This window comes from Plutella xylostella, chromosome 4, assembly GCF_932276165.1.
Source record: "Plutella xylostella chromosome 4, ilPluXylo3.1, whole genome shotgun sequence".
In the NCBI taxonomy this organism is placed as follows: Eukaryota; Metazoa; Arthropoda; class Insecta; order Lepidoptera; family Plutellidae; genus Plutella; species Plutella xylostella.
This window is the reverse complement of record NC_063984.1, coordinates 11280826-11293435: the sequence shown is the minus strand read 5'-3', so window position 1 is coordinate 11293435 and position 12610 is coordinate 11280826. Positions and strand designations below refer to the sequence as shown.

The 12610-nt window shown below is 44.8% G+C and overlaps 1 protein-coding gene across 1 annotated transcript in view; it reads right to left on the bottom strand.

Moving 5' to 3' along the window:
• The window catches only part of LOC105394979 (dedicator of cytokinesis protein 7), a 41117-nt gene extending 30197 nt beyond the window's left edge, over positions 1-10920 (bottom strand). The window contains exons 1-15 of the mRNA XM_048627263.1: positions 10761-10920; positions 10582-10654; positions 10149-10309; positions 9636-9834; positions 8942-9282; positions 8469-8630; positions 7620-7737; positions 7014-7191; positions 6508-6671; positions 5104-5284; positions 4028-4173; positions 3479-3597; positions 2950-3103; positions 2390-2578; positions 192-295 (exon numbers count right to left, since the gene is read on the bottom strand). Of these exons, the coding sequence (XP_048483220.1) occupies positions 192-295; positions 2390-2578; positions 2950-3103; positions 3479-3597; positions 4028-4173; positions 5104-5284; positions 6508-6671; positions 7014-7191; positions 7620-7737; positions 8469-8630; positions 8942-9282; positions 9636-9834; positions 10149-10309; positions 10582-10654; positions 10761-10795 (2324 nt within the window). The 5' untranslated portion in view covers positions 10796-10920. The remainder of the gene's footprint in view (positions 1-191; positions 296-2389; positions 2579-2949; positions 3104-3478; positions 3598-4027; positions 4174-5103; positions 5285-6507; positions 6672-7013; positions 7192-7619; positions 7738-8468; positions 8631-8941; positions 9283-9635; positions 9835-10148; positions 10310-10581; positions 10655-10760) is intronic.
• Positions 10921-12610: the final 1690 nt, after the last annotated feature.

Genomic DNA, 12610 nt, shown 5'->3' with positions numbered 1-12610 from the left:
TTTTGGCTTTTTAAATATAACAGATATTTTAGCTCTGGTTTTGGATATAAAAATTAGCATAAATTCGTACAGCATTAAGTTCATCCTTTGTTAACTCATCCATATCATATTCGTGCGAAATATAAATATAACTCTGTATATATCACAAGGGGGTACATTATTATAAGGAGTAGGTGTTTATATTCAATTACCTGGCTCTCAGCTCGGCCTCCATGTTGGTGAGTCCGATCCGCGACGGTATATTCCCCTCCTGTATCGCTTCGCACGCGATCGCGAACCGCTCGATACTGCTGTCCTGTAATTATATTTATATTAAACTCTTTATTGCACATATAAAAGATTTGTACATAGACAAACAGCTAAATTTTTATAGCATTAATATAATTGTAATCGGAATATCTAGCGAGGAGACGGGTCGATTTTCGACCAGCCGTTAGTGATGATAATTGTTGGCTGATGATTTATTTGATTAATCTGAGGGCCTACTGGGATTCTTTGTCAATAGCAATTAATAATATTAAACACGAACTTGTATGGCACTACGTCAGTGAAACCAGTGTAGCGTGTGTACCAAAAGGTTGCGCGCGACTTGTGACTCCCCTGCTCCATCCAAATCTATTAGCGTAAAACCTGCTACTAAGCCCTCTGTAAAAAAGGAGCATCATTACACGTACCAGCGGGTGCACAGTAGACAGCGGGTGCAGGGTCACGAGCAGCACGGGCTTGTGGTTGTCGAGCCAGCGCGTGCCGGGAGCAGAGCTGTGGGGGCACGTACCAGCGGGTGCACAGTAGACAGCGGGTGCAGGGTCACGAGCAGCACGGGCTTGTGGTTGTCGAGCCAGCGCGTGCCGGGAGCAGAGCTGTGGGGGCACGTACCAGCGGGTGCACAGTAGACAGCGGGTGCAGGGTCACGAGCAGCACGGGCTTGTGGTTGTCGAGCCAGCGCGTGCCGGGAGCAGAGCTGTGGGGGCACGTACCAGCGGGTGCACAGTAGACAGCGGGTGCAGGGTCACGAGCAGCACGGGCTTGTGGTTGTCGAGCCAGCGCGTGCCGGGAGCAGAGCTGTGGGGGCACGTACCAGCGGGTGCACAGTAACAGCGGGTGCAGGGTCACGAGCAGCACGGGCTTGTGGTTGTCGAGCCAGCGCGTGCCGGGAGCAGAGCTGTGGGGGCACGTACCAGCGGGTGCACAGTAGACAGCGAGTGCAGGGTCACGAGCAGCACGGGCTTGTGGTGGTCGAGCCAGCGCGTGCCGGGAGTAGAGCTGTGGGGGCACGTACCAGCGGGTGCACAGTAGACAGCGGGTGCAGGGTCACGAGCTGCACGGGCTTGTGGTTGTCGAGCCAGCGCGTGCCGGGAGCAGAGCTGTGGGGGCACGTACCAGCGGGTGCACAGTAGACAGCGGGTGCAGGGTCACGAGCAGCACGGGCTTGTGGTTGTCGAGCCAGCGCGTGCCGGGAGCAGAGCTGTGGGGGCACGTACCAGCGGGTGCACAGTAGACAGCGGGTGCAGGGTCACGAGCAGCACGGGCTTGTGGTTGTCGAGCCAGCGCGTGCCGGGAGCAGAGCTGTGGGGGCACGTACCAGCGGGTGCACAGTAGACAGCGGGTGCAGGGTCACGAGCAGCACGGGCTTGTGGTTGTCGAGCCAGCGCGTGCCGGGAGCAGAGCTGGGGGGCACGTACCAGCGGGTGCACAGTAGACAGCGGGTGCAGGGTCACGAGCAGCACGGGCTTGTGGTTGTCGAGCCAGCGCGTGCCGGGAGCAGAGCTGTGGGGGCACGTACCAGCGCGTGCACAGTAGACAGCGGGTGCAGGGTCACGAGCAGCACGGGCTTGTGGTTGTCGAGCCAGCGCGTGCCGGGAGCAGAGCTGTGGGGGCACGTACCAGCGGGTGCACAGTAGACAGCGGGTGCAGGGTCACGAGCAGCACGGGCTTGTGGTTGTCGAGCCAGCGCGTGCCGGGAGCAGAGCTGTGGGGGCACGTACCAGCGGGTGCACAGTAGACAGCGGGTGCAGGGTCACGAGCAGCACGGGCTTGTGGTTGTCGAGCCAGCGCGTGCCGGGAGCAGAGCTGTGGGGGCACGTACCAGCGGGTGCACAGTAGACAGCAGGTGCAGGGTCACGAGCAGCACGGGCTTGTGGTTGTCGAGCCAGCGCGTGCCGGGAGCAGAGCTGTGGGGGCACGTACCAGCGGGTGCACAGTAGACAGCGGGTGCAGGGTCACGAGCAGCACGGGCTTGTGGTTGTCGAGCCAGCGCGTGCCCGGAGCAGAGCTGTGGGGGCACGTACCAGCGGGTGCACAGTAGACAGCGGGTGCAGGGTCACGAGCAGCACGGGCTTGTGGTTGTCGAGCCAGCGCGTGCCGGGAGCAGAGCTGTGGGGGCACGTACCAGCGGGTGCACAGTAGACAGCGGGTGCAGGGTCACGAGCAGCACGGGCTTGTGGTTGTCGAGCCAGCGCGTGCCGGGCAGTTGCACGTCGGGCGAGATGTACGAGTAGTGCCGCGGCGGGGGCTCCAGTAAAACGGGCAGGGAGAACTCGCCGCAGGTTAGTTTGCCGTTGCGGCAGAGCGGGATCCACTGCGGAGGAAACAGTAGTGATGTTAACATCTATTAATGCTATGTAACCTAAGGTGCTGTGTGTCAAATTTCGAGCGACTCGACTAATAAAGAGAGCAAAAGGAAGATAGAGTTACAAGAGAAAAGAGGAGGCGGCCAAAAAAAAACAAGCTGGAATCGAGGCATGATATGATATAAAGTCGAAAAAATTACACAGGATCAGAAATAAATATGGTTCTAAACTTCGAGATTTATGTTCCAGGATGTTTAACGTTTCAGGACCTATTTCTAACTATGCATCATACCGAGTATCTTCATTTATACTCTGCCCACAATTCTTTTTTAACATTCTGTTTTTTCTTGCCAATGTTTTCAGGTTACATTGCACATACCGAGTAGCCCAGCACGGTGGTGAGGTCCTTCTCCTGCCCCTGCGGCACGGGCTTGCGCTGGCACGACACGTGCAGGAACGTGAACAACAGGTGGTGCTGGTCGCCTAGATCGGCGGGTAGTTTGAGCTTGATCTCGTCGTAGAGGGACGGGTTTCTGTGGGGTAAGGAAAAGGTTACATTTTTATAATAATTAATATTCTATAACTACCCTTTCGGGGATTTCAGTCGCGAGCAACGAGAATATGTATACTGTATGTATTATTATAGCTTATGTAATTTTTCTGTAGAAGGTATTCAATGCAAGAGTCAGACCACTCGTCGCAGCATCTTTATCTACGTAGATATTTACTTAATAGGTTAAAAAAAAATCATGAATTATCGAATATATAAATCTTATATCTATGTAAATTCTTGTGTTAAGAAAACATGTTATTTGTCATAAAATTAATACATTATTGACGAAAATCAACTAAAAACTACTCCCCATTCGGAATGAAAAAGGGCTCTTATATTCTAGGAGTATACGTACTTGTTATGATACAGCACGGTGGTATAGGCCTCGGTGCTGAACTCTGGACAGGAGCTTCGTCCGAAGATGGCGGGCAGCGCGTCCTCTTGGTTCTCGCCTGATAGCAGTTGTATACGGACCTAAGGGTTAGATAAGAAATTTTATTAAGGGCAGTTTATACAGAGATATTATACTGCATATTTTTCGTCTATAGACTATCAAAAAAGTTATATTATCAGCCGATTGGATCACGCAAGTCTGTGATTTCTTTTCGGATAAACAAGTAGAACCCTTTGAAATAAATACAAGAAATGCATGTCGATTACGGAGTTAATGATTGATTTTAAAAGGTTAAGAAAAACGAAGACAACGTCCAAGACGTTAGACAGACGACTTTAGAACGACAGCCGGAAGTTTTCGAATGAGAAAAACAATCGACAGAGTTTTTTAGAAGAGACCTATGCCCAGTAGTGGATAATTATTTACTCATTACGATACTGATCTATATATTTATTTATTTAACTCGTTATTGTACAAATATCTTAAATAAAAGCGGTACAATATACTCACGGTAATATTCCTGGCTCTAGACGGGAAGGCAGCTAAGAAGATCTCTTTCGGGTACACGTACAGTAAGTTTCTGTACTGATAGTGCGGTACCGGCGGCGGCTGCAGCGGGAACGAGATAATCTCCTTGCACGGACGGACGTTGTCGTCTGTGGAATTAAAGTAGCACATAAACAAACATGAATAGATTAATTAAAATGCTTATACAAAGTGTAAGAAAACTTGCATTGTATACCGAAAGGGGGTCATGCAGCTTCCCTACATTCTGTACCATATTTTTTCTACGCATTTTGGATAATTGAGACTGCTTATTTTTATTGTCCTACGGACATATTTCAGCTTACTTTCTTTATCATTGCCAGGTTAATAGTATAGTGAAGTATAAATTAACCATATTATCACCTCCATGTCAATCAATTCATGATCTCATCAGTACAGGGTATCACTTCTATCTTAATCGTGTTAGAAATACGAAGTGTATTTCTTAAACTTACTTTCACAACATTTCATTTCATTTCATTTATTTATTCAAGAACAATATACATTGTATGTGAATATACCTATAAAATAAAATAATTTAACATAATCATTATAATTATAAAAATAGCGTGCAAAAACAAATTAAATACAAAGTCACAAGAATAATAATAAAATCAAATAATTAAGTAGGTACATATTATGTCAAAACATTAAATTAAAATTAATTTCAATTAAAATTTTAACATGCAAAAATTAAATTAATGAATCCAAAGCAATCAATAATTATTATAAATCTTCTAACCTATACAAGCACTTCTTCAACAAATAAGTTTTTAATTTCATTTTAAAGGTACTGTGTCCTAATAGGATTTTAAGGTCTGTTGGCAATTTATTAAAAATAACTATTGACTGGTACGCTGGTGAGTGTTTAGCTACACGTAAGATTGGATTGAATTTGATTGGTAGATCTTTGCGCCTAGTGCTGTGTCATGCCACTCTTTCTTCGGGACTCTCAACGTTTTGTGCATTCTTGCTTAGACCTGATAGCAAGGTTAAGACATACAGTGCAGAAAAGAAATAAAAATGAACTGTTGTCTCACCTCCATAAGGATGCAATTTCGCCAGTTCAGGCGTCAATCCATTCATGATCTCATCAGGACAGGGCATGACTTCTATCTTCAACGTGCCAGGTATACACTTCAGCTTGCGCGGCGCGGCGCTCGGCCGCTTGATCTCAGCCAAGTACTTGTAGAGGTCTTCGTCTCGGAGCTTGTCGGTTTCCTGTTGGTGTGTAATGTTGTGTGTGAGTGGGAGAAGTATGGTAGAAACAGGGATATCGGAGTTGAGGTAGTAAAGTTACTTATTTATAAAAAAATTAAGAATCATCTTCTAAAATTGTTTATATTTATATCTGATCTAAGTACAAGAATAAGTGCAACGTTCCCCCCTTGCGAGTGATGGATAAGCAGGGCGGTGGAGAGTGTTGGCGGTAAAAAATGTCTGACTGTATTCCATATGTAACTGTAACCATGTTACCTGTTTAAACAAGCTGGTAAAGCTAATAGTAGTTCGTTTAAATGTGGACATCGAGGGCGGCGGCTCGGCGCGGCGCTCCACGGAGCCCTTGCGGGTGAGCGAGCCCCCGCCTCGTTATACCCCGCCCCCCTGTCCCCCCGCAGGGGTAGTATACACATAGGGCCCATAGGGGTATATGCAAGGGACCGTATTGTCGATGAGGCTAATAATGGTTCGCTTGAAATAGGAGAGCGAAAATAAATTGAGCTGACTGTATTCCATACGTCACTGTAACTATCTACTAACCTGTTTGAACAAGCTGGTCAGTGAAATAGTAGTTCGTTTAAAGGTGGACATCGATGGAGGCGGCTCGGCGCGGCGCTCCACGGAGCCCTTGCGAGTGAGCGAGCCCCCGCCTCGTTGTAACCCACCCCCCTCTTTCCCCCGCAGGGGTATACTACACCGCATTGTCGATGAAGCTAATAGTGGTTCGCTTAAAAGAGGCGGTAAAAATGGAGCTGACTCCGTCCCATACGTCACTGTAACTAGCTACTCACCTGTTTAAACAGACTAGTAAGGCTAATAGTAGTTCGTTTAAAGGTGGACATCGAGGGCGGCGGCTCGGCGCGGAGCTCCACGGAGCCCTTGCGTGTGAGCGAGCCCCCACCTCGTTGTACCCCACCCCCCCTCTGTACCCCGCAGGGGTATCCTACACGAATGTTACTGTAACTGCACTGATGTAGGTAGCACGTCATTAGTGAATGTAATGAATAAGATAAGAGCAGTTAGAGTGGACAAATGGAACTGACTGCGTCCCATACGTTACTTTGACTAACTACTAACCTGTTTAAACAAACTGGTCAATGTACCACTGTCCTCCCGCAGGGGTATACTACACTGCATTGTCGATGAAGCTAATATTGGTTTGCTTTAAAGAGAGCGAAGGTGGTAAAAAATGGAGCTGACTACGTGCCATATGTAACAGTTACCTGTTTAAACAGACTAGTAAGGCTAATAGTAGTTCGTTTAAAGGTGGACATGGACGGCGGCGGCTCGGCGCGGCGCTCCACGGATCCCTTGCGGGTGAGCGAGCCGCCGGCTTCGTTGGCGCGCCGCCGTAGCTGTTCTAGGCTGCTTGAGGAGGCTTTGCGGTCTGGAAATATGTAAAAAATGGTTAATATTAGACATAAATTTGTATAATAGTTTGCTAGGTGTTATGGAATATAAAAAAATACACTATTTTGAGAGAAAAGATCATGGTTAGAGCGCAACTGAATGACAGACAACAAAGAAGCGAAGCGCCTGGTGTCAGCCATAGACACCTCGGAGGAGTAGTGTGAAAAAAGAATACTCACTATACTATACCTACATAAGAATATATTTTTAATTAAAACTGCGACATCTTTTCCGTTTTGACCGTAATTTCGAGTGTCAGAGAACGTACGTTTTACATAACACAATAATTATTAACATTTTTCAAAACAAAACCACTCACCCAAGCTATTACTACCCTGCGACGACACCGACACGTTGTCCTTGTCTCCCTCTCGCTCGAGGCTGTTAGACCCGCTCACGATGTGCGAGAGCGAGACAGCTGTCCAGGCGAACGGCATGCGGAACTTGCCGAGCCGGTTGCACGCCGCTTGCGCGCTCGCGCGGACTTTCTCGCGGTTCTGTTGGGAATTGAGAGGTTATAGTATGCGATTTTTGGTATATGATTATTAATAATGGCTTATAATGAGACTTTTTTGTAGACTAAGCTAGTTTGATTTAATTTGCACTTCTATTGGTGTCTTAAGCTTACTTGCGCCAAAAATGAAATAGATACATCGTCTTATTCTTAGCATGTCGGTGACAAACGTTACAGCTTAACTAGGGTTTGACACCGCTGACTTCCCAAGGTTTGTCTTACGTATATAACGTATACAGTTGATACGTCAGGGAGTGGGAAGGTTATGAGAAGGCATTTTCATACCACCGTCCCGCCACTCTAAGAAACCGTGCACAAACCCGAATCAGCTTTATCTTTAGCTTGCAACACTCGCGACGTCTCACTCTCTCCTATCTTACACCTGCAAGTAGGAAGGAGACAAACACTAACCTTGTCCTCCTTCATATAGGGCTCCACGCATTCGTTGACATCTCCCTGAAGCACCTTCTCCATGCGGATGACGAGGAACACGTCGGCTGATGGGTTCAGCAGGTCGAAGATACAGCTCCTGGGGACAGGAAACCATGGGGTTTCATTATAGTAATACAAAATACAGGATGTTCCATAAGAGCTATATACTCTTTAGTAAGACAGGATGGGGTAACTCAGGAGATCACACTTAACAAATTTATTTAAAAAAAAATTGGAAATTCGTGTACTTTCTATAGTCAAAAGTCAGTAGTTCTATTGGTGGGTACTTTAAAATGGATAAAAACATTGACCTGTCTTCTGTTTAAATCACTGATAAAACCATATATACCGATAGCTATTTTTAGGTTGCTTCTGCTTGATCGAATCATAAAAGGTTAATAAAATAAGTGACCTTTTACTAAGTTTATTTCAACTCATCTCATATTATGTATACACATGCTCTTTGCCCTTCAACTTGTGGGGGATCTAATCCTATAAAGGTAACCTTTGCCACTGAATGTAAAGTTGAAACGTATTACTTTGGGCAGTCAGCTACTGCGGCTTATCTGACTGGCCAATCCTTTCACCACGGTGACAAACCGTGATATGACGCAGAGTATGGAGCTCCATAATATACCATAAGCTTGACAGTGCGACATTCATTCAATCGTTCCAGTTGAAGTGTAAGTTCAGTCTGTTCATTAATTCACAATACAATAGGTACTCTTTATTTGCACCATAACATGAAAAAACACTTATAAAAAAAGTACAAAAGGCGGCCTACTTGCTTAAAGCAATCTCAACCAGACAACCTTTGGATTTCCTCACCTGCTAAGCGTAGACAGTGCAGCAGTTGGCACATGAGCTGCCAACATCTGCCGCGTGCACTCCGAGTTCAGGTTGAAGTGGAAGTTCTCCGTCAGCTTCTTCTTCTCCTTCGCGTCGTATAAAGCCATGGACAGAAATATAGGCTCGATGTCCAGCTCTAGTCTGAAAAATTAGATAAATTTCGACTGTTATAACTTAATGATTTTAATAATGTACCTACTTGGATAGTTAAAAATGGAGAGGAAAGTGTAGGTTTTTTATTTGAGGTAATCACGGCAACCCACGTGAACAGCTGGACCAAATTTGCTAATTCTTCTTTATTATGTACGTACTTATGTTATTATGGAAATGAAGGTTCATATAAAAGAAAAAAATAATTACAGGTAAACCGGGAAAACTAAGTTACCCTTTCTGTCAAAAGGAAGATCTAAGCAAAAACTAGTTTCAAATAAAATACAAAAAAAGCCACTCACTTCAACTGATGGCACACCACCATGATCCTGTGCCCCATGACTTCACACGGCATCTCCGCCGGCATCCTCCTCTCCACCGCATCTTCATCATCAAGATACGACGAGTATAACCCCATTAAATCCGCCTGCCTATTCTCCATGCGTCTCGCCTCGTTGATGGCGTCTATCTGCTCTATGGGCTTCTTGTCAAAGAGGTCCGGTAGTAGCGGGTCGGAGGAGGAGCTGCGGAGGTCGAGACTGGCCCAGGAACCGCGCGGAGTGAGCGTCTCGTTGCATGATGAGGATGAGGACATGGAGGCGACTGATTGACGCCCGCTGGATGGTTGGGATTGGGATTCGGTCTGTGGGGGTTTTTAATTTGCTTATTAGTTCATACTTATGTATTTACATTCATATGTATGTATGTACTTCAATGATGTTAGCTGAGTTGGATAAACATTTTGTAGGTTCTGCTTCTTATGAACTGCTACTTTCTTGTTTTGCCCGCGCGTAAGGCATGTTATAGGAAAAAAGAAAAAAAAAACCTTGGATGGGCATTAGTCACAAGCAAGAAAGAAAAAAATCACTGGGCAACTCTGGTGGTGTAAAAATGCTTTAGTGTAAATAACTCATTATGATAAAATACCCTTACGCAATGTTCCTAGGGCCCTACGGCTAAGTTTTGATACTGGTACTGGGAGTAACCCCACACTACCTGTAAGTCCTGCAACTGCTGCGGCTCCATATCCACTTCATACTGCTGCGGCGGCGCGGCCCCCACACGCTCCAGCCGCTCCAGCAGCCGCTCGCGACCAATCACGGAGCCCGAGTAGCAGCGGTACGCGTACTCGACCACGGAGTAGTTGGACGTGTAGGTGCGGATGCAGTCGCGGACGAACATCGAGGCTTTGGACCTGGAGATTGTTGAGTGGTTGTTTATAATAATGTTGGACCACCTCAAGCATTTGATCACAGTTTACTGCAGTAGAGTGCAACATAGTTGGCTGGATTATGATTCTTTAGACAAACAGCAAAACTTTAGACCTAGATTATTTGTGATATAAGTGATTTTGGAACAGTTGGTATCATGAATCATTAAAAGCTTTTTGCATTCAGTTACAAAGAACTGTCCATACAGAAAAGGTTGTTGGTCTTTGAAACAAGGATTCTATAATGCAAAGCAATATATTATACACTGTATGCTACACAGTTAATGTCATCTACTCACAGATCCTCATCAGGCAGCACATGCTCTACAGTCCGTATCTTCTTGGGAACCGTCACCAGGTTGACATCATCAGGTGGGTACGCCAGCGGGTCATTCTCTCCCATCAGCCGCTCCGACACCTCCTCCCAGTCCGGAGGCTCGATCATGTCATTTAGGGATATCTGCGGACATTAATGTCAGGTTTACATTGGACCTGATGAATGTATTGAGACTGATGATTGTACAAATCGCATGATATACATGCTGTTCTGGTTCAAACAATGCCTTTTCTCTCACCAAATTAAGATTAATCCGAAGATATACAAGTAATCGATCATAATAATGAATAGAATGATTTGACAAATAGTGTAGCTTAGGATCTCACTGTCAGCAACCAGTCGAATTGGAAGATCACTTCAGGGGGAAAATCAAATAAGTATTATGAATAACTTACCGAAGACGAGCAGGTTGAGAGACTGCCGACCTTCGAATGGCTAGCATAGACCTTCCTGATGTCCCCAGCATTCCTATAAATAGTAAAAAATCAATCATGTCGTATTTTTATGCGATCCAGACCCCATTTTTTATGCATCGATAATTAATTGTTAAACGAGAGTAAATAAACCCACTTACCCGGAAGATTGGGTGTGTTTGCGACCCAGCGTCATTATGTGGCAGTGTAAGTTTCAGTTGTTGTCAATATTCATTACATTTTCACATAAATCTTCAAGAAAACAAAGTGAAAACAAGAAATTGTTTAGACGCGAAATCGGAAAACTTTGCGTTTTTGACAGTTGCAGCAAGCAGCAAGCAAAAGCACTTCAACGTTCAGAAATTCAAAAATATTTTATGAGTTTAAAATTTTCTTATTTTATTGTATTGTATATATAGATATTTTCCTCCTTCTATTTTAATATCTACTTCTATTCTAAATTTATTCACATTTTCTTTAAAAACACAAGTAACTATTCGTAATATTAGTTCGTTGAATTTCAAACATAAAGCAAAACGCCATCTAGCGGCTTTGCTACTGACCAAAAACTGAGTTATTTCATAAGTTTGTCATGTCACATGTCCTACCTAACTACTGTATCATACATAATATAAAAAATAAATAAACTTGTGGATAGGTTAAAAAGTTTGTTAACGTTCACCGTATCACCGGCATTTTAGGGATTTGTTAGTTCCACTAATTACCGACAGGGGCGCTTATCAAGATCTCATAACAAAGTAAATAAATGAAAATAGTAGCTAATAAATAGGTATACTAAAATAACATATGGGCCACTGATGCCTGAAATAAAGGTTTATTATTATAACGTATAAGTAACTAAGTACTATACTGAAATATTTTCTTCTACTTCTAGAACACAGTAGGGCCTAGTAGTAGCCCATAGTATATACTTAAGTACCTACTTAATTTTCATAAGGTAGTTATAGCTGATGGAACCTAAATATCTAGATCGTACTCGCCCACGCAATTAGATAATTATATAGTTTATGCTTTGATCCCTATGGTTAGAGTGTCTATATGAAGAGTTGTAGCTATTCCCATAAGTTCAATAGGAAAAATATAAATAGGTTGGTATTTTAGAGCTAACCACTTCCAATCTAACTATCTATGTAATCCTATAGGCACTATAGGTTAGGTGTTTATAATAATACTAGCTTTTCCCGCGCGCTTCGCTTCGCCTTAAAAAGTTTTCCCGTGGGAATTCCGGGTTAAAAAGTAGCCTATGTTCTTTCCCACGGTCTAGACCGTATGTATACCAAATTTCATTCAAATCCGTTCAGTAGTTTTGGCGTGAAAGAGTAACAGAGTGACAGACAGACAGATTCCCGGCTGGGGCAGATATTTGTTTAAAGACAGATATTTGAACTCGGGTCTTGGGTGTTGATATTTATATTTAGTATCTATCTATCTATGTATTTGTGTAGATATATCAGCTGTCCGGCACCCATAACACAGGTTCTGCCTAGCTTGGGGTCGGATGGCCGTGTGTGAGATGTCCCCACATATTTATTATTTATTATTTATTTATTATTATTTTTCATTGCTCGCGGGTGAATATAGTTAGGTACCTATGTCGGTGCATACTCACGTGTGACTTACCACCAAGACATTCTTTCCAACTGACTCAAACCAGAAACGCATCAGCAGCACGTTTCACCGCCTTCGAATCACGGGTGTCGTGCATGCGTACCTAATCCACCACTACCTGTATACAGGGTGTTACAAAAGTGACATAGTCAGCAAAAACGGGTTGTCTTAGGAGGTCATTCTGAACCACTTTTGTTCTACGACTTGTGAAAACTGGCGCCATCTCCTTTCGGCTTACCAGTTACCAGTACCAGTTTGGCAACACCCTGTATAGCTGCGCATCATTCGGAGCCGCCACGCAGTCGCGCCGGCCTAACGGGATCAGCGGTCGCGTGGCGCGGGGCTTCCTCACGAGGCACGAGGCTGGTGGGGTGATGGCGGC